This window comes from Gymnogyps californianus, chromosome 2, assembly GCF_018139145.2.
Source record: "Gymnogyps californianus isolate 813 chromosome 2, ASM1813914v2, whole genome shotgun sequence".
In the NCBI taxonomy this organism is placed as follows: Eukaryota; Metazoa; Chordata; class Aves; order Accipitriformes; family Cathartidae; genus Gymnogyps; species Gymnogyps californianus.
The window spans coordinates 40,419,095-40,441,311 of NC_059472.1; the positions used below are offsets into that span (position 1 = coordinate 40,419,095).

The following is a 22,217-nucleotide window of genomic DNA, read 5'->3' on the forward strand; positions in this document are numbered from 1 at the left end:
CTCTTGCTGCCAAAAAAAGGTTTACTGGATGGTCAGACAAAAACAAGGAATTAATGCCGGTAAAGAACACCACAGCTTCAGGGCACAGTCGATCTCGAGTCTTCCCTTCCCACACCCCCATGATCACTAGTTGTGAAAGATCCCAGTGACGCTGGGTTTTGTTCCTTTACTGTCTTAGAAGTCTTACGTTACCATTTCTACAATTTTCTTTCAAGTTTTTTCTGCTAGATGTGTCAGCTCTCATCTTCAGGGTAAAAAACACATCTTGTACATCTTTTTCTGATCCCCAGTCTTTCTGTACTGATTTCTCCATGCTGTCATTACCCCTTTTCCAACTATCTGCTCATTCTCTTGGGTTTTTTCGTATAGTCTTGAGTTCTCTCCTTATTCATCCTGCTTACCCACACAGTCAATAACACAAGAGGCATTGCCAAGAGCTGCTCTATCAAGGAGGAAAACACAACTCCACGTGCGTGCGAGAACTGTAATTTAGGTTCTCCAAACAAAGCCTGTGTGTGGAGGTGGGGGTAGAGGAAGGGCCAAGGCAGGTATAAAATTTCACACCAATTTTGAGGGGGGCAGGGGAGAGAAAGACAGTCTTGAAGATATTCTTTGCCCCTTCAAGAGGAGAGCTTCCTCCTCCCTCCCAGAAAGAGTGTCCTTCCTCTTGCCCAGCTTAGTTCCTGATCTCCCTTCCCAGGGCTTTCCCCCCCTACGGCACCTCCAGCGCTTCCCCCCTTCCATGGGGAATGTGGAAGCCTCTCCCAGCTGCTGAGCTGCTCCATCTACCACTCCTTGTCAGCTGCCTCTCTGCAGCACATACATCTGATTCCCAGACCCACCTCACGCTGTGCGGAGCGGCTAAGAGAAGCAGCCGGCAGGCAGCAGTGGAGGGGACTGCTGAGCAGCTGCTTTCCGCACAGGCCTGGGACACTGGCTAGGACAGCTGTTTTTATGATTTATTAAGCTTATTGTAGCATCGTATCATTATGACTGCATTCCAACAATTGTCTCCAAATATTTACGGGGAGAGCTACTTGGCATTAATTACTGACTGGTTTAAAAAAAAAAATAAAAAAATAAAAAAAATTAAACCTCTGATATCTTGACCACCTATTCATTCAGTACCAAAACTTCCTGAATGATGACTGATAGAGCCAGAGGCAAGCAATGGCAAACACGAAGATCCCAAAAGGCACTTTTTCAGCTGAAGCTTAACATGCTAGCATGTAGTCAAACCTGCTAAGCTACAGAGGATCAAGATGTTTTACCATTTTTAGCTTTTAATTGAAAAATGACATGGAAGCAATACATTTTCATTGAAACCCGGCAGATCAGAGACTCAGTGAAATAAAACTTCCATCCTATTCGAGATTTCATTTAAGCCTCAGAAGATTTGATTTCAGACTATGATTCACATCTGCTGTCTTCTCCTTGCATAAACTGTTGCCCCATCACTTCTCAGTTGTATTACTTAGTGCTGAAGAAGTTCATCCCGGAAATTTTTTCACATGTAAAAATTTCAGCTTTAACTTAAAACCACAAAACATTCCCTTGGGATTTAAAGAAAACCCTCAGTTTGGCCAAAACAAACACATTATAACACACACTTCTTTCTCCAAGTTGCAAACACAAAAATTAATAGTTTAAATGACAATTCTCACACATGCTTTCCATTTTCCCCTCAAAGGAACCAACACAAAAAAAAAGCAGGTATTCAGCTTGTCCTGTTGCTGTATCACATTTCGGTCTATCCATAATGTTATCCTGTAAAAATTACTGTAAGGACATTAGCGAGCTACCTGAACCTCATTTTACGTACAACTTCTGTGCACCGAGAAAGCCACATAACCAGTAACAAACAGGGGAGTCAAACAGGAGCAACTATTTTGAAACCACAGATCTTGCGTATCCTGAAATGCATTTACAGTAATTTAAAACATTTTCTACTCATTGGAAGTAGCTTACCTGAAGGACAGGCACTTTTTGTGGTGTGTTTTGTGGTGACTGGTGAAGCTGTGCCCAAGGCTGATGATGAGGATGTGGGGGTGGTGAAGACTGATGATGTATCCCTGGATGAGGCTGCATGGGAGGACAGGTTGGCATTTGCTGTTGAAAAGACTGCTGTTGACTAGGAAGCTGCTGGCCAGATATTAGTCGCTCTTGTATTGCTTGTGGATCTGCAAGGCCAACACCTGGACAACCATTTGGTCTCATGTGCCCACCCATCTCCCGTGGTGCTGAAGACATACCCATAAACGGACGATTCTGTTGCATGTTTCGGGGGCCCATATTCCTTTGTCCAATTCCCATGGCACCAGGGGGCTGGTGTGACGGCTGAGGATGGGGTATATTTGGATAACTGCCAACTTCCATTGGTATTCCAGCACTACCAGGTCTAACCTGTGGAGGAGGTGTACCTGCTGGATTACTCATTGCTTTCATAGGTGACATGGGAGGTGGAGAGGCATAAGTTCCCTGAGGCTGTGAAGGGTGCATAGTTTGCGTGTTCATTTGGTTAAGTGAGCCACTAGGGTGGATGGGCTGCTGGTGCATTAGTCCTTGACCACTGTTTGATGGAAATCCGACAGCATTTGGGTATCTTGGTACAGACTGATTCATTGGAGTGTTATTTGTAAGGCCTAAATTCTGATTCATCCCTGTATTATTAACTAATCCCTGATTAAGGTTACTGTAAGGATATCGAGAATACTGCCCTGAGTTGTTTATAGTAGGTGAGGGTACCGTCTGGCTCCGAGAACTAAAATTAAGTGTTTGCGGCCTAACAGCACCCTGCTGGGGAGGATTAGGGGAGAATCTGGGACTGTGGGCTACTGATTCTCCATGGAGAGCAGTGGGGGGATGGTGGTGAAATTGCTGGACTGAGTGTCGCAACGAAGGTGCCATACTGGGATTCTGCTGGGGCACATGAGACAAGTGGCCAGGTCCTGAGGTGGCAATGAAAGGGTTTCCCTGATTGAGGCCTTCTTGGCCTTGAGAAAACTGGTTCATCCTCTGCTGTTGCGGCTGACCATGCTGCTGCATTGAAAAATCACCACGAGCCATGTAGTTTCCCATCTGCTGCATGTGCTGAGGATGGCCCTGCCCAGGGGGTCCGGAGGGTGCCTGTGGCGGCTGTGTCGGTTGCGGTTGCTGCTGCTGTTGCTGCTGGTATGGTGCTCTTATCTGGTCTGGCACTTGAACTGCCCGTGGTCCCCACATGGAGCCACTGTCTACGAAGGGTTGCCCGTGTCTTTCGTTCTGCATGCCGGGATAGACTCCCATCTGACCACCAGCACCACTGCCGTGAGGAACCTGAGGAACTGGAGGGTTGTGATACTGTGAATGAGGAGACGCTATACCATTCCCAGGGGCATTGCTTATCATCCTGTTCGGCTGATCCATCAGGTGCATTTTCTGCTGTTCGTATTGATTATAGTGATCAAAATGGGTCAACTTGGCTTGATTTTGATTTGCAGGGGGATGATGAAGAGATGACTGTAAAGAGGGAAATCCTTGATCCATGGGCATTTGCTGCCCCATAGGATTTACTGTATTTTCAGGATACCCACATTCTCCAAGACCTTCCAGCCCTTCACTGAAAATATTCCCATCTTCTCCAAACAGACTCATCATTCCTGGATCTGCCATCTTTTTTCAGCACACAGCTCCTCGGAGCTACAACTAGAATGCTAGTCTGTGCTTCACCTCGGCGAGGTGTTCTGTCCTCAAAGCCTTTAATCCTCAACTAATCTCCTTCATGTCATTCCATATTTCCTTAATTCTTTTGGACCACGCAGTGTCAGGCAAAGTCTGGTTACTGCTCCTAGAAAAAGCGGGGGAAGGGGGAGAAAGAGAGGAAGATATTGAAATAAATAATGTCAGGCAATATAAAGAAAACATACTTGACTGTTTTTTAGACAATGCTAGCTAGTTTCAGCCCCTGAAATATATCTTAAAAATCTATTTCACTTTACGAAGGATTCATTAGCTTTATCAGAAGCTTTATTATGATAGAGAGTTAGGAAGCAAGCAAAACACTAGCCTTAACCTTAAATTAATCCATTCACTACACTTCCTAGTGCTCCTTTCTTGGGTGGAACAGAACAAAAGAACACAACATGCAGCAGCAGCAGCTGCCACAGCAGGTAGGCAGATGTATGAATATAGCCAAGCAGCCCATCTGCCGAACTAAAGCCCTGAAAACGCTCTAGTTACCAACAGCATGTCCTTAACCTTATTCCCTTGAGCTGTGTAATCAGATGAGCAAGCAGAAGCACCAAGTCCTACGACGGACTAAAGTTAGTTATACGGACAACAGATTTTTCAAACGCATACAGAGATGACCCTCTAAAACATACTAAACTCCAAGACTTAGTACTTAGGAAGAAAAAAAAATTTTTTTTTTTTAAACACACTATTTCTCTTAATTTAATGAAGTTGTGAACTGAAAGACATGACTCTTTTTCCCATTTAAGCAAAACTATATGCTCAATTTGTGTAAGAAAATTAAATTCAAAAGCTTCACTCTATGATAGGATAGATTTCTCAATCACACCCTAATTTCTCTCATGATGATAACAAGGAACACTATCACTGGAGTTCATTATTCATCTTCAGGCAATCATGCTACTAACTGCAACTACAGCACTTTAGAAGACCACACTGAAGTTTTGTTTTCTCCAGAATTATAAACTTGAAAACTTGCTCGGGAGAATTAGTAATGGTAAAAGAATTTAAATAATAAAATGCTAACCTAACAAGGTACACACTTGGACTTGGGAAAAAGAAAAAAGCAACACACAGTAATAGTAGATTCAGAAAAGTTTCCATTTAGGTTTTTCACAGGGAAGACTGGCACATTCTCAAACATGTCCTCTGTCCTCTCCCCGCGACAACTCAAAAGATTTTGTTTGGATCTGCTTATTATGAACAAAACTAGTCTAATGCTATCTTTCCTTCTTAAGACCAGAATTTTCAATGCTGTGTCTTACATCTCAAAATAAACTTTAAGATGATAGTCAAGGAAGCCCATCCACATAGCAAATAAAAACAACTATTTTTGCATCTTTGTCGTAATTTAGTAGCGACTGTACTTGCAGATACCAACTTGCCCTTAATCAGTGATCAAAGAAAAGAAGATTTACAAGTTTGTTCTTTCACATCTTGCATTTTGTTGCATAGGAGGGATCCTTTCAGTCACTTTGGATGCAAAATGCCAGGCCAGACTGTTTTAACTAAAGGCAATTTGTCCCAGACAAGTTTTAGGGAGAAAATATCAGCACATTTATTACACTTCTTGTAGCCATTGTCAAGAGGACCTTCTACAGCATGAAACAGAGGGCAAGAGGAAAAGCACAAGCATTTATCACTCCTCTTAAAATAGCATTTGAATGTCACCTTTAAAACCACACTCTTAAATCTCTTTAGCGCTCGGCTGGGATATTAACACTTATATTTCTAAATCACTTGGGGGTAAATTCCTATGAGCCATCTTCGTATCTCTAATATCTATTTCTTTTGATTTCATTTTCTTTATCAAGCAGAAGCCATCTGTAATATTTACCACCTCAATCAGTTTATTAAAGCACAGCGTAAGGAAGTTCCACCAACAAGGCGAGAAGGAGTCTCCTTCACCAAAACAAGCTTTCAGTATTAGACTGCTCCAGAGCAGATCATTCTGTCATGGTGAAGATCCCTCCGGTGATTTAAGATTGCTGGAGGACTTCTGACACTGCTGATGCACACTGCCATCAGGAGCTGCCAAAGCTGGACATCAGTGTGTATTGAGAGTCTCCATCTGACGGAACAGTCTCTTTACTTGGAAATGCTAAAAAGCGTAGTGCATAGATACTGTTACCTCCAAACCACTGACATAATAATGGCAATATCAAACTTGAGCCAAGTAGAGGATCTCACCCATCAGCTAACCTATTTACAGCCACAGAATTATGAACAGGTAAGAATTTTCACTCGTTTTCTTATATAAATCATGCCTACTAAAAGAACCATTTTTGAAGACAAGCATGCTCTACTCTCCTGAAGCACTAATGAAAGTTTGCAATAAAAATAACTGAAATCTACATAGAAGAATTCTCTTTGCTATCTGTTACAGACATGCTAACAGAGCATCTCCAGAAACAAGGTCACAAGCATCAAACACACATTTGAATCATACTGCTTCGTTTACGGTTTTTCAGCTGACAGCCTTCCAATAAAATTCAGGCCAGAGTCAGCCACTGATAACAGTCAACAGTGGTTCTCGCCAAACCTTCTTCTACTTCCCCAAATAAAAGTCACACCTCTGATATGATATATGGCTAACAGCTCATGTTGAAGAATGAAAGACAGTAGCAGCTACAGCCTGATCAAAATAAATTAACCAACGTTTTGATAAGAAAACACTCAATACTGGAATTACCTAATAAGCTCTCAACCTTCTACACTAACAGGATAGATGCCTTCTAGATAGTTAAGCAAGTCATGAGTCACAGCCTTAATTTAAGTTGCAATCATTTCTTTGCTTCTTTCACTACAAGCAATGTATTTTCTCTGCTTAAATCCTCAAGGCTGGTCCAAAAAAATAAAAACAAAAAAAAAGCCCACACACAAACAAAGGTAGGACCTGCATCAAGCAATAATGCTAGCTAAAATATTCACTAAGCGCCACTATTCACTTCCCCATGAAAGCAGACATACTGACAGCAAGACTGACCATGATAAACTCAGCTTAAAGTCTTTTTTTGGATTAAATAGTTTAAAAATATGAGTTTGTGCATCTTCTTCTCTACTATCCCGTAAGTTAAAACCAACAGACATTCATGAAGTGGTGACTATTTTCCAGGTACAAAGGAGAGAATATCTGAACCCTTAGAAAGGCGGATTGCTGAATAAAAGTGTGAATGTATGAAGAGATAGTGAACTTTTTTTTTTAAATCATCTTAAACAAACTATACAGATTCTGCTATAAAATTCTATAGCTTTTCTGTTCCTGAACATGAAAGGTTGCACCAACAAGACTGAACTAAAGAGTCAATGAATATGTTTCCTTAAGACTGCCTAGACAACCTATTTCTGTTCAAAGCAATGGTATGATCCCAACTACCAGGACACAGTCAATTGCTTAACAGCCCTGTTGTCTCAACAGACAAAGCTTACATTTACTCCAGTCTGCAACATTCCAGTCCTAAACAGCTAGATCTCAAATTTTAGCAGTAGTTAACCATTGCTCAACTTAATATTTCAGAGCTACATGAACTCAGTAGCCTTGGGCAGCTTCCCACTTTTATGAGTGGAACTCAACTGGCTGCTGCACACGCATAACGCGATCTAGGGCTGCAAACACTAAAACCTGAACTTCATTAGTCTTGCTCCCAAAGCAGCAGATCCAGGCAGTCAAGACCAGGAAGGAGCAAGGGCAGCACACAGGTGGCCTCCACACCACCATCCTCAACATCCTGCCGTTCAAAAGAACTTTTTGTAAATCAACAGGTTCCTCGATTCAGCTCTTGATCCTTCTAGACAAGAAATTTAGCAGCATTTCTTGATGGCCATGCAGCAAGTAAACTGAATAAACAGAACGTGAGAAGGCAGCTAATACTGACTGCTTCAAGTTTTGAAGTGAGATGTGCCATGCAGAGTTGATATTTTTACAGCTATCAGTTGATCCCTCAGACAAAACTCTTAAGTGCTTGACAGACACAAACAAAACAGTTACTCATATAATGGAACCATGCACCTACAACACAATACAACAAACACCGCAAATACCGTGCTATTTTGAAGAACTAGGCTAAAAAGACCTCTCATGCTAAAAACCAAAGCCATGCCAAAGGTCATTTTGAGACTGGAACCTCAAAATGTAGGATTAAACATTAGGCTACTAAATCTGCATTTAAACATTGCGTATTTAAACTGCTTTTCAAAACTGCTAAGCTCCTGCTGGCTGTTAGGGGTAGTAATTTAAGCACTCGCTGCATGGAAGTGGATGACACAAATGACAGCAATTAAAGTCACGTTCTTATTTTATGAACAAAGTTGGAGGAAAACATCCACCAAAAACTTCATAAACACATGTAACACCCTGACAACGCAGGAAAAGTCATGCTAAGATATTCAAATTGGGAAAGATGGCTGATGAGACTTCTACCCTTCAGCTCATTTACCTACTGAGCGAACAGCCCTGCTGATGCCAGGACAGTTATGCAAGTGCCTGACCGCGTCCGTGGGAAGTACGCCTAGTCTCCTGCGTGTTTAATGCTCAGTTCTCACTGCTGTCACAGACAACTCTTCACGCGTGGTACGTTCCTCCGGCATATAGATTAGCCGAAATAGAAGAGCAGATCTGTAAAGTGATTGCAACATGATTTCTTACTGTAACTGCCAAAGAAAGTTGGTTATCTGAATGCCTAAAGACACTTTTTTTTTTTCTTCAAATAGAATGCTTTCCTAGTATACACTTCACACAGTACAGCTGTGTTAAAAATTAAGTCCGTATAGTTCATATCAGATCAAAGGATGGCAGGAATCTCGTTCCCCCCGCCCTGGGAAAGGGAGACAGGACTTGTAAGGATGAAAAGAACGACCTCATCTGCTTCAGGAATAGTCTGCCTTCAGTGGGAAGAGTCAGCAAATACGGTATAAGCATTTCTGAAAAGTTTAATTTCACATATATCTTAGTAAAATTCAGCTAGTTCTTTACAGAAACATATCCTTACAGAAATTTGCAGTGGCAAATTTAAGGCAGTCAGTATCTCTTGTTAAACTAAGAATTGGGGAGGGGGGGTAGGAGTGAAAACCTCACGTGCCTTTCCTCAAAAGTCACCAGTTTTGCATATGTGCAGTCAGCTAAACACCATGAATGCTATTCAGTAACATCTTTTGGGCAAGAAATCCATGAAATCTTAAGTTTCCCATACAATAGTTAAGCAGAAGCCAGGTTGCATTTTATTTCCTTAACGCATGATGTACTTTCGCAAAGAACAGGCTTTTACAGAGGCAACTGAGGGCACAACAGCCTTTGAATATTTGGCAGCTTGTTGCTGTCAAGCAGCTGATGCAGGAATGACCAGCTAGAGTTCAGCCTGTGCCACACATTTGGAAACAATATCCTACGTCATTCAAGTTCACAGCAGCTCTGATACGAGACCACAACAGCATCACGTAGGAGTACTCTGATGCAAACCCACCGAGCCTCGTCGTTACATCATACGCTCCCGTTGCGAATGACTTCTGCATTCACCATGCCAGCTGGGCTGCAAACTCTTTTCCTAACATGGGGCACTACTAATTTTAAGTCAGCACCTATAATATTAAATAAGAAGCCTCAGCATGTCTTTTCTTTCCAGTCCAGGAGGAAAAGGGGAAAGTTTATAGCCATTTATTAGAAGTACGTACTTGGAGGTTTTTAATGAGGTAACCAGAAGAATAAAAAAAAAAAAAAAAAAAAAAAGAAGAGATTTTTACATTTAAGTACATTACAATGAGGTGGGAGGAGAGGGGACAAGCCTAAGCCAGAAACACTTCAGTTTTAGTGTTATGTAGCCTGGACTTTTAAGAGGCCTTTTTTGGTCATACGACCACCCTCTCTCCCAGCATAACTTTAAAATACAGATGTGAGGAGGAGGAGGAGGAGGTTTATCTAAAAATAGTCCTAGATAAGTAAGAGAAACAATTGCAGTCGCGGAAATATTTCAGGAATACTCTTTAAAATATTCGATAGCGGCGTTATCTTGCGAGTAACTCTCTAAAAGGGGAACGGTAACACGTTTAAGGTTAACGCTGAACGAGCTCCGAACGTTACAGGCGCAGCCCAGGCAAGCCGGTACGACCTTCGGTGTCGGCGGGCCGGCCGCGTGTGGCGGCCGCTGGGCGCTCCCGCCGGCGCTCGCTGGGTGCCAGCTGCCGACCTGATCCGCGGCCCTGCGACGGCCAGGCGAACAAAAAGCCTAGGCAGGGCCGGGGCCGGGGGGGGGGGGGGGGGGTTGGTGTCAGGGAGAAGACTTACATTGTTGCCATCAGTCACCAAGAAATCTCCCGGCAATTACATTCTCTTATAAAGCTGACACTAAACCGGCCCGGGGATTCAAGAGGTGGGGCCAGCGGCGACCCGCTGGGGCGCTGAAAAAACACCCCGCGCAACTGATTACTCTTGTTAAGGGCCGTGCTTTTTGTGCACCTACTGCAGTTGTCACTGATTAACCAACTGATCTGGCAATTTCCTACATTCTTTTGCATTTAAAAAGGATCTGAGAGGCCGAGAGTCATCCCCTTTCATATTCCAGGGGGAGTGGGAGGCTGCGCCCCGTCCGGCTGGCTGGGGCGCGGAGGGGCCCCCGCACCAGCAGGCCCCTCTCCCGGCTCCGCCGCCCTCCTCCCCCAGCCCAGGCCTGCCAGGCCCGCAGCTGAAAATAATTTATCTGTTCGCTCCGCCGGGCTCCCGGCATATGCGATTGGGAGGGAAACGTATCCATCATGAATAAACTTGAGCACAAAGACAGGCTGAGTGTCACAGGATACAAAAGGGCAGAGGTCGCCGCAGCGAGCGGGAGGGTTTGCGCAGGGCCGGGCCGGGCCGGGCCAGGCGCGCATGGCCGCCTCATGCAACCTCCACACAGCAGCGTCAGGCCGGAGCCGTTCCAGTTTGTCACGTCCCCCTGGAGTAAACAAAGCCCCGCGTGGCCCAGGTCGCAAAAAACGTTGTAAACAACAAAATAATCGGAGAGGCGACGAAGCTGTAACTACAACGGGGCCTTTTCTCTTCCTGTTGCTGAAAGTGGCTCGCAGTGTTTACACCCAGAAAGCTGGGAATTGTAAAAATTCATGAGGTGGATACTCAAATGTTTCCCAGGGTTTCTGAACACGTGATTTTCACTGAAATGTATTTTTTTAATCACGGGCAGGTTTTAAGACTTAATCATATCCCAAAAGGCTATTTCCAGCTATAGAATTATGAGCGCTTTAAAGTAGCCAGACCCTATATTTTACTTTACCTGTTACAAGGCCAATACAATCATGTTTCATTCATAGTTTATGAAGTCTGAAAAACCACTTGATGAAATTACAGTCTACCGATACCACACATGGTATATTTGTCCACGTATATTCTATAATCGTTTCAATTTATGACTTGTACTTAAGAGTCATTTTCCTGTACATGTGTTCTTCATAAATACTGGTAGATCACATTCTGGGCTTGTACAGGAACCACATATCCACACTCATTTCTGTGAAGATAAATACACCTTATACATCCAAAGTGAAAAGCCAGAGTTTTCACAGAACTAAAGAGAACATATTTCAGGACTGTGGAACAAAATGGTAGTTCTCCCTTACGCTCTTTACATGTGGCAAGATGAATCATGCCACATCTGAACTTAAGCCCTCACTCAACTTCCAGTATTGATGATAATTTTTGCCCAATACACTTAAGCATACTGTCTTGAACCTTTCAGCAAAGAAAAAAAAATATTACATATTACATTGGGAAAGGATTACAAATTATCTTTTTAAGAAAAAAAATAACATCAATGTTTTATAAAGTATATTAAATGAAATCACACATGATCTATTGGATTTTACAAATCTTAAATTTCTCTTAGAAAAAAGACCTGTAGTACCAGACTAATTATGTATTTTATCATATGCAACAGACTATTTAAAAGAAGTCTTAAATTATTTCACTAACTTAAAGCCCACCATAAAGAAAAAGGGTTGGGGAGGGAGGGGTGTGGAGAAAGACAGTACACAGCAGAACACAATGCAGTAGTTGGAGTGAATAGATTTCAGGAACCTTAATTTACTGCCTGGACCATTAAGTAGGTCCAATAATGTCCCACAGAATATGGGGGACAGCTGAGATCAGGACAGATACCAAAAAGACCTTCCACAACTACAGTTCATTGGACTACTTGTTTGAGTTTTTTGTTTGTTTGTTTTAACAAAATTAAGATGTGCATCTTGAACATTCTATTGCTTTTTTGAGAAGGATACGCGAAAAAAGGTGGTTTATTCTTGGCCTGTGGAATGGAAACAGGCTCTTACATGTACAAATGAAGTTTGATTTTTTTTTTGTTTTTAACATAATGCTTGGCTCACAGTGGTCATCAGTGCTTATTCAGACCACAACAGAAAGGACTATGCCAAGCTGTTCTCTGCAATGGTGAATGCCAAAAGGAAGAGAGTTTGGAGCTCTCAACAGCTCCCAGTGTGTAAGACTAAGATATTTAAGAGTAAACAAACTGCTGCGTTCAAGTTCACTTAGACATAGAAAAAGGGTGCCGACACAGCGTAAGCAATGGTGCCAGAATTTATAAATTGGAATGGGGACTGTCGGGTGAGTGCAACTCTCATCATGCAGTGTGTGCAGCGTGGCTTTTCTTTCCAGGCAGGACTGAGCTAGAATGCTTTTCCTCTATAAAAGCAGGGGAGATGCAAAAGGAAGAGAACCAAATTTTCTTGTGCAAAACTTTAATGGGTCTCCAGTTTCTTCTTCACAAAGAAGAAAACTAATTGGGGTGTTTTTAAGTGTGTTGCTTAATTGATACGCACTTCTAAAATTACTCCAATGTAGTTATGTTCAAACAAACAAAAAAAGGCGTTCCAGGGGAAAATCTGTCATCTAAAGTTTTAGAACTATGCAATCTCACTCCCCTTCTCATCAAGATTTTGAAGAACTTGGAAGTAGCTTGCAAGTCAAAGATAATTACTGACCCAGTACCCAGAGCCATAGTCATTCAAGCTATTGCAAGCAGTAGAAGCAGCTGGCATTCATCTACCACAAAATCTTTTACGCCCAACAGGAAAGTTCTTGAGCTACCTTCAATTCTCCACAAGCTTTTCAGAGATTGGTGATGAACATGCAAGAGCAGTGCTGCATTCATGGGTAAGATGTGAAAGGAAATTTTGACTCACCCAAAAACAAACTTTGAAACTGGTTCCATTTCATGGTAGGTAGCTCTACCTTCTCTCAAAAAGCACGGCTAAACTTAATTTTATAGAAAGCAGTATCTTCACTGTTCCTAATGATTCACATTCCATTTAAATTTACCTTTCAAGCATATCAATCTTGCTGCAGCATCTACAGAGGACTAGAAGTTTCCAAGTCCTTTTAAATAAAAAAAAAAAAAAACCCAAACCAAACCAAAAGATACATTCCCACACTGTCCTCCCCTCAGCAAAACAAAAAATGTATTTCTACTCACTAGAAACCTGTGAGGTTAAAATTTAGTGTAGAGGTTTTCTGTGGCTTGTTTTTTTGTTTGTTTTTTTAAGTAGGAAAAGTAAGCAAATTAAAGGAAGGGGCAAGCTGACTAAAAGATTAGAGTACTATTTTACACGTGTGAGAAATGGGAAGGTTTGTTTTATAAAATCATAGAATGGTTTGGGTTGGAAGGGACCTTTAAAGATCATCTAGAGTTTGGAAGAGTTTATACTGCAGACTTAGTTGGACTAGCAATTTCTTTGTGTTTGTACATACCTGAAAAAGTGAAAGTCTGACCCATAAAAAGGCTCATTAAAAAAGTAACAAGCAAAAACACTTAAGTGGCAAAGATCCCAGAACAACAGAATTCAGGACTCTTAATCAAGTACTATATGAAGACTGCTACCATACAGATTTGTGTAACCAGCCAAGTTTAGCACTATTTCACTTACTATTCAGAGTCTGGTTGTCAGAACAAGACCTACAACAGCTAGTGTGTTACCTATGCTACAGTGCAATGCAGAAACACTACTAGGAAAATCTTCGTTCTAGCAAGGGTCAAAAACCTGCTAGTCAAAGGTGAATAAACTCAAACAGCTAAAAATGTATTCCTTTGCTTACAAACTATGCAGATGGAGAAATTAGAATAGGTACAAAGAACTTTGAAGTTCCAGTGCTAAACAACATTTCCAAGTTTCATTTATCTCTACAAAAAAAACTCATTCAGAATACAACAGCCATCAGAAGACTACAAGCATGAACCTCTATACTGTGTTTTACCTAAGAAGTAAGCAAACAGTAAATAGCGTCATTACAACATCTTTAGTACATCAAGAACTATCTTGATGGCCTACCTTTCTAAATTAGCATGCAAAGACTTATATAACCGGAACCCAATAATACAATGCACAGCTGAGGAAAAAGCATGGATGAGGCTCTGCTAGAGATCAATTGATTTAGGATTCACAGGAATTAGTGGCAGATGAAATGCTTATGCTGTATAAGCAAATATTATTTGGACCTACAGCTGAGACTAGGGTAACTCTTTCATTAATGATGCTTGCAAAGCAATAAAATCTAGCTCCTTGTGTCCACCCCAGTTATATATACACTATATAAAACTAGTTATGAAAGTAAAAGTACTTAGAAGTACTTGAAAGGAATGATGAACTGCCTGCTGCCACTAATTTAACCTCCACAATGAGCTTTCCTGACCAACATTTTTACAGCATCTTTTAAACTACTGTATCCGATCACAAAGCATCATCCAAAAATCTGAAACAGGCAAGATCATGATTCTTCCTTTCCTACCCTGCATGGCACCTAAAATCCATGTACCTCTGCTTTCAGACAACAGTGATCTCTGAACCTAGTTTTGAAACAGAAGCAAGAGAGAAGATCACCTCAAAAAAGTACATGTTATGTCCTCAACTGAGACTGCAGCTTCAAAGCAAAGCAATGAAACACCTCAGCTCAGTAACAGCCAATCATCAGAATCAGGTCACCTTGGACACTGTATACCAGTGTGCCAAGCTTGGACAAGAAGGAGTTGTTGAGGAAAAAAATTCTTTTTGAGAAACTTCGGTGTCTTACCACTCTAAAATGCACGAAGACTTAACTTGATAGACTGATTTTCTACCACTTGGCCTTTGTACAACTGTTAAGGGAGGTTGTATTTCCCTAAAACCCAGGTCTTCACTTCCCAGTTTAATGGATGCTAACAGAAGGACTTAACAGCAACTGCACCTATCATATCTCCATAGCACCCAACACATTCTGCACATCTCTGCAAATTACTCAAAAACCAAAAAGAGAATAATTAAGCAAGAGAGGTACTGGGACCAGCTTAATCAAGAGATGTCTGCAAGGCAGTAGCAATAGCAACAGCTGTCAACTGGGTTTGTTCATCAGGATTGTCAGGAGTCCCAAGCTGCTTCTGAGCATCCAGGTAAGCCAGCTGCCACCTTCCCTTTCAAACGCACCCCTCACTAGTCAGCCATGCCTCTCATGGCAAGCTTGGGTTACAGCACAGGCTGCACTTGAAACATATTCAAAAACCGCTGCTACCAAAACCTAGAAGTATTTCTTTAAGATTTTTTGTGTCTTCTTCCTCTGGGGAATACTGCATTTGTGTTTGATTTGTGGCTACTTGTAAAGTAACTTTCTAGGGGCAGGCTAAGTGAAGGTTTTATTCAACAAATTCTGAGCCTCAGACTTGACAACATTGACAGTCTCTTATCAAAAAAGAGAGTATCTATACTTATCCAAAAGCATAAATGGCATCAGGCTTATTTTTCTCTTATTCAATACCTACGGTTTTAGGCACCTGCATTTACAGAAGCAGCAGTTAGGTGTTAGTAACACTAAATGCTAAATGGTGTACATACTCTAGTAACTCTTCCTGACACCTCTGTAGAAAATGGATTTTCTTTAGAAGGGATGAAAGATGCTATGAAACAAGAATTTCTATGTATCTATAATCTTTTCAGTAAATAGTAATTGAAGCATTAGGTTAAAAAAAAAAAACAAAACAACAAAACTACTTCAACATCTGTCTGCTTAAAAGGAAAAATTCCCCTATTCTTTAGGGATCTCAAGATTGTAAGCAGCATCACATACAGGAGAGATTATTAATTTTTTTTCACAACATCAAGATGCTCTACCAGGAAACAGGCTAAATCACTTTTTCTGTCTACAATAAACATGTAATTCAATTTAGTTCATTCAAACCAGGAGAGTCAGCTCCATGCTATCAGCCTGGTCCGCAAATAGTCCTTGTTGATAACCTGGGAATTTGAGATTATTGATATGGCCATGACATACTACTTTACCTGAGGATGAACAGTTAATTTTTCATGTCTCACACCTGTTCCCTATGTCTTCTTCACGAGGACAAAACTGAGCTTCCTCTGACACCTTCTGAAACACTGAATGAAGTAACAGCATTAAAGCTGGAGTGAATTTACAGGTAAGGTCCAGAGCAGTACTATAAAAGCCTTTTTTTCCACAGCTGAAGCCAAATAGAACAAGTTTAAAGACAGAGTTTCATTTGAGAAGCAAGGAGGAAGTATACATCAACAAAGCAGTGATGCAAGGAACATCTACAAGATAGAAATCTATGTAGCGCCTCTATTTCAAACCTATGATGGCAATATAGTCCAATCATTTATACTTTGTTAGAAAAGCAGTGTCCATCTGTTATTTCACAAAAGATGTATCACCTCTTATGATAACTGATACAAATGAAATGGGGCTACAGAACACACTCTGAAATATTTTTACAGTTTTGAGAACTAGACTGAAGATTTCAGTGTTTACCACAAACTTCACATTCTGCGGGAGCCAGGAGACTGTCCAGCCAGTTTCCCCTACTTCTTTTGACCTAGGCATCTGCAGCTTTGACTGAATTCAAACCCAGATAACTACTAATTCATCCACTTAAATTAATGTCCCATTTCTGCTGCACCATACAGTAGCTACTTAATCTGAGAGCCTTGTAGCTAGACAGACTAGCATACCAAATAACCTAACTCCTTAAACTATCAGTAGACACTCACTCCAGTTTGTTGTTCCCGAACTTTAGAAATCGCAAGCTGGAGTCCCCTTGATCCTGATTTCGTATCTTCCCTAGTAATGCTCCAAGTGCAGAAGATGGGGTGGGGAAGCTTCTTTCCAAAACATTGCAGAGCCTCTTACCTGACATCTCCATACCCATTCTCATTGCTCTGCTAAACTATTTACAACATGGTGCTTGCTCACGACTGAGCACACAACTGAGATGCTGAGTCGCACAACTGTTATCCGTCAATAAAAACATTCCTGTTTCACCAAGTCCTCTCCTCCTTGGTCACTGTTTCATTCACTCTGTGTTTTTCAAGAAGGCAACACATCTCGTGGGCATGGAGCGTCTCTTCTCACTCTGCACAGAACAACGTGTGGCAGCTGCACTGACAGTCATGCACTTGCATAGAAAACCATCCAGAAGTATATTACATCTCTGATAATGCAATACATCTGTCCTCCCAAAAGGCAAACAATTGCTCCTATCAGCAACTCTATAATATTTTATTTCTCCATTATCAGTTTCTGCCAACATCAAGCTAATAAATGCATGATCCCCAGTTAGAAATCAGTGGTTAAGTTACATATACCATATTAGCTGGGATCTGGGCGCAGAAGGGGGCTAATTTGAGAAATACATAGAAACCTTGCTTTCAGGAGAATGAGCATTAGCACTTTTAATATGCTCTGGGATTTCAAGTTGAATGTATGAACCACTTAAAAAAAAAAAAAGAATCACTTTACAGTAATTTTCAACTGGTTGCCTAACACCCATCTCCTAAGTGACTATCATCAAAACACAACCATAACACTAGTGATGAATTAATATTAAAACCCTTCAGTGAGATCACAGAAGTCCTCAAAAAACAGCCCAAGTTGTCAGAGCACACTTCTCCCACACGCTGAGTAGCAGTCAGGTTCTGGAAATAAAAGCTTTGTTCAATTACAAAAGTGGGTGCTAGGTACGTTTCTCATTTACACATATAATTTTGAAATCCAAACCAATTTGACAGTGTCTAAACAGATTTTAAAAGCCAAGAACAAATACTTCCAAAAGGAAGAAGACGCAATAGTCAGAAAAAGGGAAGCTACGCACTCACTAGGACAACTTGACTAGCAAGGGACTGCACTCTGACGATTTTATATACTCTGGCAGGGATAATTAATGCATTTTTGCAGGGCTTCTGTGTACCGGCAAGTCAGAAGTGGTTACAATTCTTCACATATTAAATGGGCATTTTGTTGTTCACCTATTTTGCTTTACAGGAATACTCCTCGGTTGCATGCCAACATTGCCACCGTGTCTCTGCTGCTGTCGGTAACTTACCAGTATCACTTAAGAGAGAGCAACAGCCCAGCGATCTGTGAAAGGGATAATCTAAGCGACTGCAGGATGGAAGAAGTGCTAAAGACAAGAGCAGCCTAAAATAGCAGTCTGAAGACGGGCAGCAGGCATCTGCCTGCCAAAAGAGAAGACACCTCACAGGGTAAAGTTCCCCAGCTCCTGGGCCAAGAGAGCGGTGGCCACTCCAAGGTTTCTTAACGCCTCCCTTGGCTCCCTGCTACTTCTTACTAGTTGCATATTTTTGTCTTCACAAATAAGGCTTCACAGCTATTTCTCCCACTGTCTGCTGCAAGTCAACATTTAGTATCGCTGTACATTTCTGAGCCCATCACAGACTGAAGCACAGTGCTCCTCCCAGACCGGGGGGCAGCTGCCACGTAGGACAGGCCTACAACATCGCATACGCAACTAAGATGAGTAAACACGTTTGCTACAAAGAAATGAAAATGCACCTAACAAAGTTTTTCAAGATATTAGATGCGCATGCGTTGCATGCCAAGTTTCTGAGAGGAAAGGAAAATAAGCATGCGAGCCGTTTTCTCCAAAACCACAACCCCCTAATTCCCCGGGTCAGCGTAGTGTCTGGTCCTTCAACATTTTACTTGGCTCAGCAGATGAGGAAACAGTCACACCAGAAGGCCCTGTAACAGATGGAAACCAGAGCAGCTGGAGAGCAGGGAAATGTCTGTGCGGGCGTGGGGCGAGGGGGTGGGGTGGGGGCAGAAAGCCCATCCCCGCTCCCGAGCTTTAAAGCTGCGTGCAGCCATCACGCCGTACTGCAAACTCAGCCCACGATCTGCTGGGGAGAAAGTTGAAGGAAGCGGTACGTGGCCGGATGATTTAGTGCTTCCCAGACTTCCCATCAGGAGAGCAACACTGAGCCATGCAACACGGACCTGCAAACACTGGGTGCGAGCTCCTCAGCAGAGCGGGAGGTAGCGGAAAAGAGCAAGCTGGGCATTTGCCTTCTTCATGAAAAGCACAGCAGATAAAGAACTGCTGGCTCGAGAAAGCCTAGAACTGGAACGGTGAGGAAGGAGACAAAACTACACATGCATACTGGAGAAATGAGTAAGGAAACAGTGGATGAATTAAGATCAAAACTGATCAAGGTTTGAGGGATGCTTTTTTTTTTTACCCCCTTCTTTTTTTAAATAGGAGGTTTTACAGAACCCAAGCGGAACAGAAATAAATTTTTAAAGCAGAAAAACCAAACATGGTAAACGAGGAAGAATAAAAATTGAAGAAAAAAAACCTGGCATATGGTACAATTATTCCACTACAGTTTAGATTCACAGCTTTACAACACCTGCGCAGTTAATAACCATATTAAGTCATACATGATGTCACAAGTATTTCCTTTCTCATCTTAGTTAACTATTAGGGAAATACATCTAACAGGGGTTTCTACACTTTTGGAAAGACAAATGACTGTCCATGATTAAGATGCCCATCCCCTGGCACAGTTTGGATGGCAGCCTACCCCCACTTCCCAGATGAGGGAAACGGACCAAGCCCTATGAGGGAAACAGAGCCATTAAGCAGAGATAGTTTTATAAACAAGAAGAGCGGGGTAGGGTTTTTTTCTTGTTTGTTTGTTTCTTTTAATCCTGGTTGGAACTACCTTCTGCAATCCTTTTGGCTCCTCAAGTCAGGAGACAAGAAACTAAACTGATCAACGTGCAAGACGGAAGTCCTCATATGAGAGCAGCAGATTACAGCATTAACCCAGATAATGCAAACAAGGTAATTCAATGCTTGTAAAAGGCACACAGAAATACTCCATTTTTTATATATCTCTATATAAAAAAAAATATAAAAACCTGTTCTTTACCTGGCCTGCCATGTAGAATTAGACTTGGAACATTGATTTTCAGCAGCTGTGAGCAAGTGCAAAATTGACAGGGCAGCGGAAAGTTTTCATGACATTTTCTCGTCCTTAGTTATTCCTGTTCCTAACCACAAACAAGATGCTTTCATTCTACTGCTTACCCCAGACATCTCAAGAAAAAGTTCACGTGCAGTCTGACACTAGAGGTAAGCTGATCTAACCGTTAGTTGCCATCAGAAGATCGTCACCACAGGGGCAGTTGAACAGCAATGACAGCACAAGGGGAGAAGCAAGAGTGGTGGTACGGCTAATTTCAAGCAGCACAACCCATTGGATCAGCTTATTACTATACCACTCATTCAAACTGCCTTCAGGCCACAGCCAGGTGGTTCAACAACTTAAGCTGAAAAGCACAGCATTAAAACAAGCCAGGCATTTGCTGTATAGAAAGAACATGAGAAACCAGTGTCTGCTGGTATGACTTCCAGAGGAAAAAAAAAAAAAAAGGAATTCTAATTTGATCAAATACATGAAAAAATATTTTGCATCTAACTGATCAAACACACAATCAAATCAACACCAAACACTACACAAAGCATGGAAAACCCTGCGGTTACCGCTAGCTACTCCTGCTGGCTGGAAGGGAAGATTGCTGACTTGGAGTTATTTCATACCAATGTACAACTCCAGTGAAGGATGTGCAAATATTCTGGGATCTGGCGTTAGAATTTCTTTTAGACAAGAAATGTTATATCTGTGTGATTTAGGAAAATAAAGGCCATTTGTGAATCCTAAGGATATTTGTCAAGACAGTCAAAGAACAGGTTTTAGTTAAGACATTCCAAAAGCAATTAATCCATGGTGCTCAGAGCACTGCCTCCAGCAGTTCAAGCCAAGCACATGCACAGTCCCTCAATGAATGGCTGTGATGGATAAACACGCTACTTAAAGAGAGAATATTTCATCTACATCCATTCAACACCTAGGAAGCCTTCTGACACAGAGAGGTAAAACTTTCTTAGATTTCTCATAATGCTTCCCCTGCTCACACTGTACTTGCCTGCAGTCTTCTCAAATCCCCATACTAAAAGCCCATTAGCATAAGATTGGGTTTTACATATTCTTTTTTTAAAAACATATTCACCACAAGAATTTTTAAATATATCCCACTATTTGAAACACTTTTGTTCCAAGAGCTGACCATTACAGACTATTTTCTAGATATGGCAGGACAAATTCCTTCCTGTCTGAGAGTTTCCATGGTAATAAAAGTCCCCTTTAAACACATTCACGGTGGTTTGGGCAGGCCAAACAGGCAGCCTTTGTACTGAAAAGCTCCCTCTTTGTACTCCTCTGTGCTGATCCTGCACAAACTACCGTAAAAGTGTATTTTAGTGGAGGCAGAGTAAAACTAAGGCTCACATCAGTTTCACACGACAACTGTTTATTCCACAGCACCGATACAATCCTCTGGAAGATTCCCTTCCCAAAGAATTTCAAGTGGTTGGAGAAAGCAAGCTACAGGACAGTCTACAGCACATTTCAAGCAGACCTAACCCAAGCAACTTTGCCACTTACACTATTAAAAAAGATGAACTGAAATGACCATTCTCCTTTTCCCTTCCCCCCCTCCCCACCATGTAGTCTCATTGCTAGTTGGAGATGGCATATTTACACCAGTGCATGCGTCTCTAGTTAAATAAGGGCAGTCTTAATTGATACCTCCCTATCAGTATGTAGACCTGTCATGGAAAGGGACTGGGAGAACGACTTAATGTGTGGTTCAAATTGCTGTTTGGAGGAATATACAGAAACAAAAACTGTTTTTAGGATATTCAGCAAAGCCCCTCCCTTTAAATTGCTATCTGTTCACATTTGTACTCTGACACCTTTGAGTACTAGCACAAATTCTGGCACATTTAGGTCTTGCTACAAGCGCAGCATTTTTGTATTAGGAGTTTACATTTCAGTAAATCTCACAGTATTTCAGATTTAGAAAGATTTTTTTTCCGCTACCACTACAGCAAACCTTCTACAGATGCTGGACCAACTCTACAGGCAATGGATTCTCTTAAAGAGCTAAATCATTAAGCATAAACATGTAACTTTAATTCACTAAGAAACATTTCAGCCATCTTTTAGATTTTTCTTTTGTCAGCTTTTGAAGATTTGTATGCAGATTTCATTTTAGAGAAGAAGTCTCTACTTCCTGATCAAGTTTGTTGACAGGAGTTTTCAAACCCTGTAGCTTCAGACATGTCCATAAGACTCTTTAAGTG

General features: G+C 41.6%; 1 protein-coding gene across 2 annotated transcripts in view; it reads right to left on the reverse strand.

Moving 5' to 3' along the window:
- The window catches only part of CHD7 (chromodomain helicase DNA binding protein 7), a 133,812-nt gene that overhangs the window by 88,201 nt on the left and 23,394 nt on the right, over positions 1–22,217 (reverse strand). For both annotated transcript variants that reach the window (XM_050892941.1, XM_050892942.1), the window contains exon 2: positions 1,969–3,826. In XM_050892941.1, coding sequence (XP_050748898.1) covers positions 1,969–3,651 — 1,683 coding nt within the window. In that variant the 5' untranslated portion in view covers positions 3,652–3,826. The remainder of the gene's footprint in view (positions 1–1,968; positions 3,827–22,217) is intronic.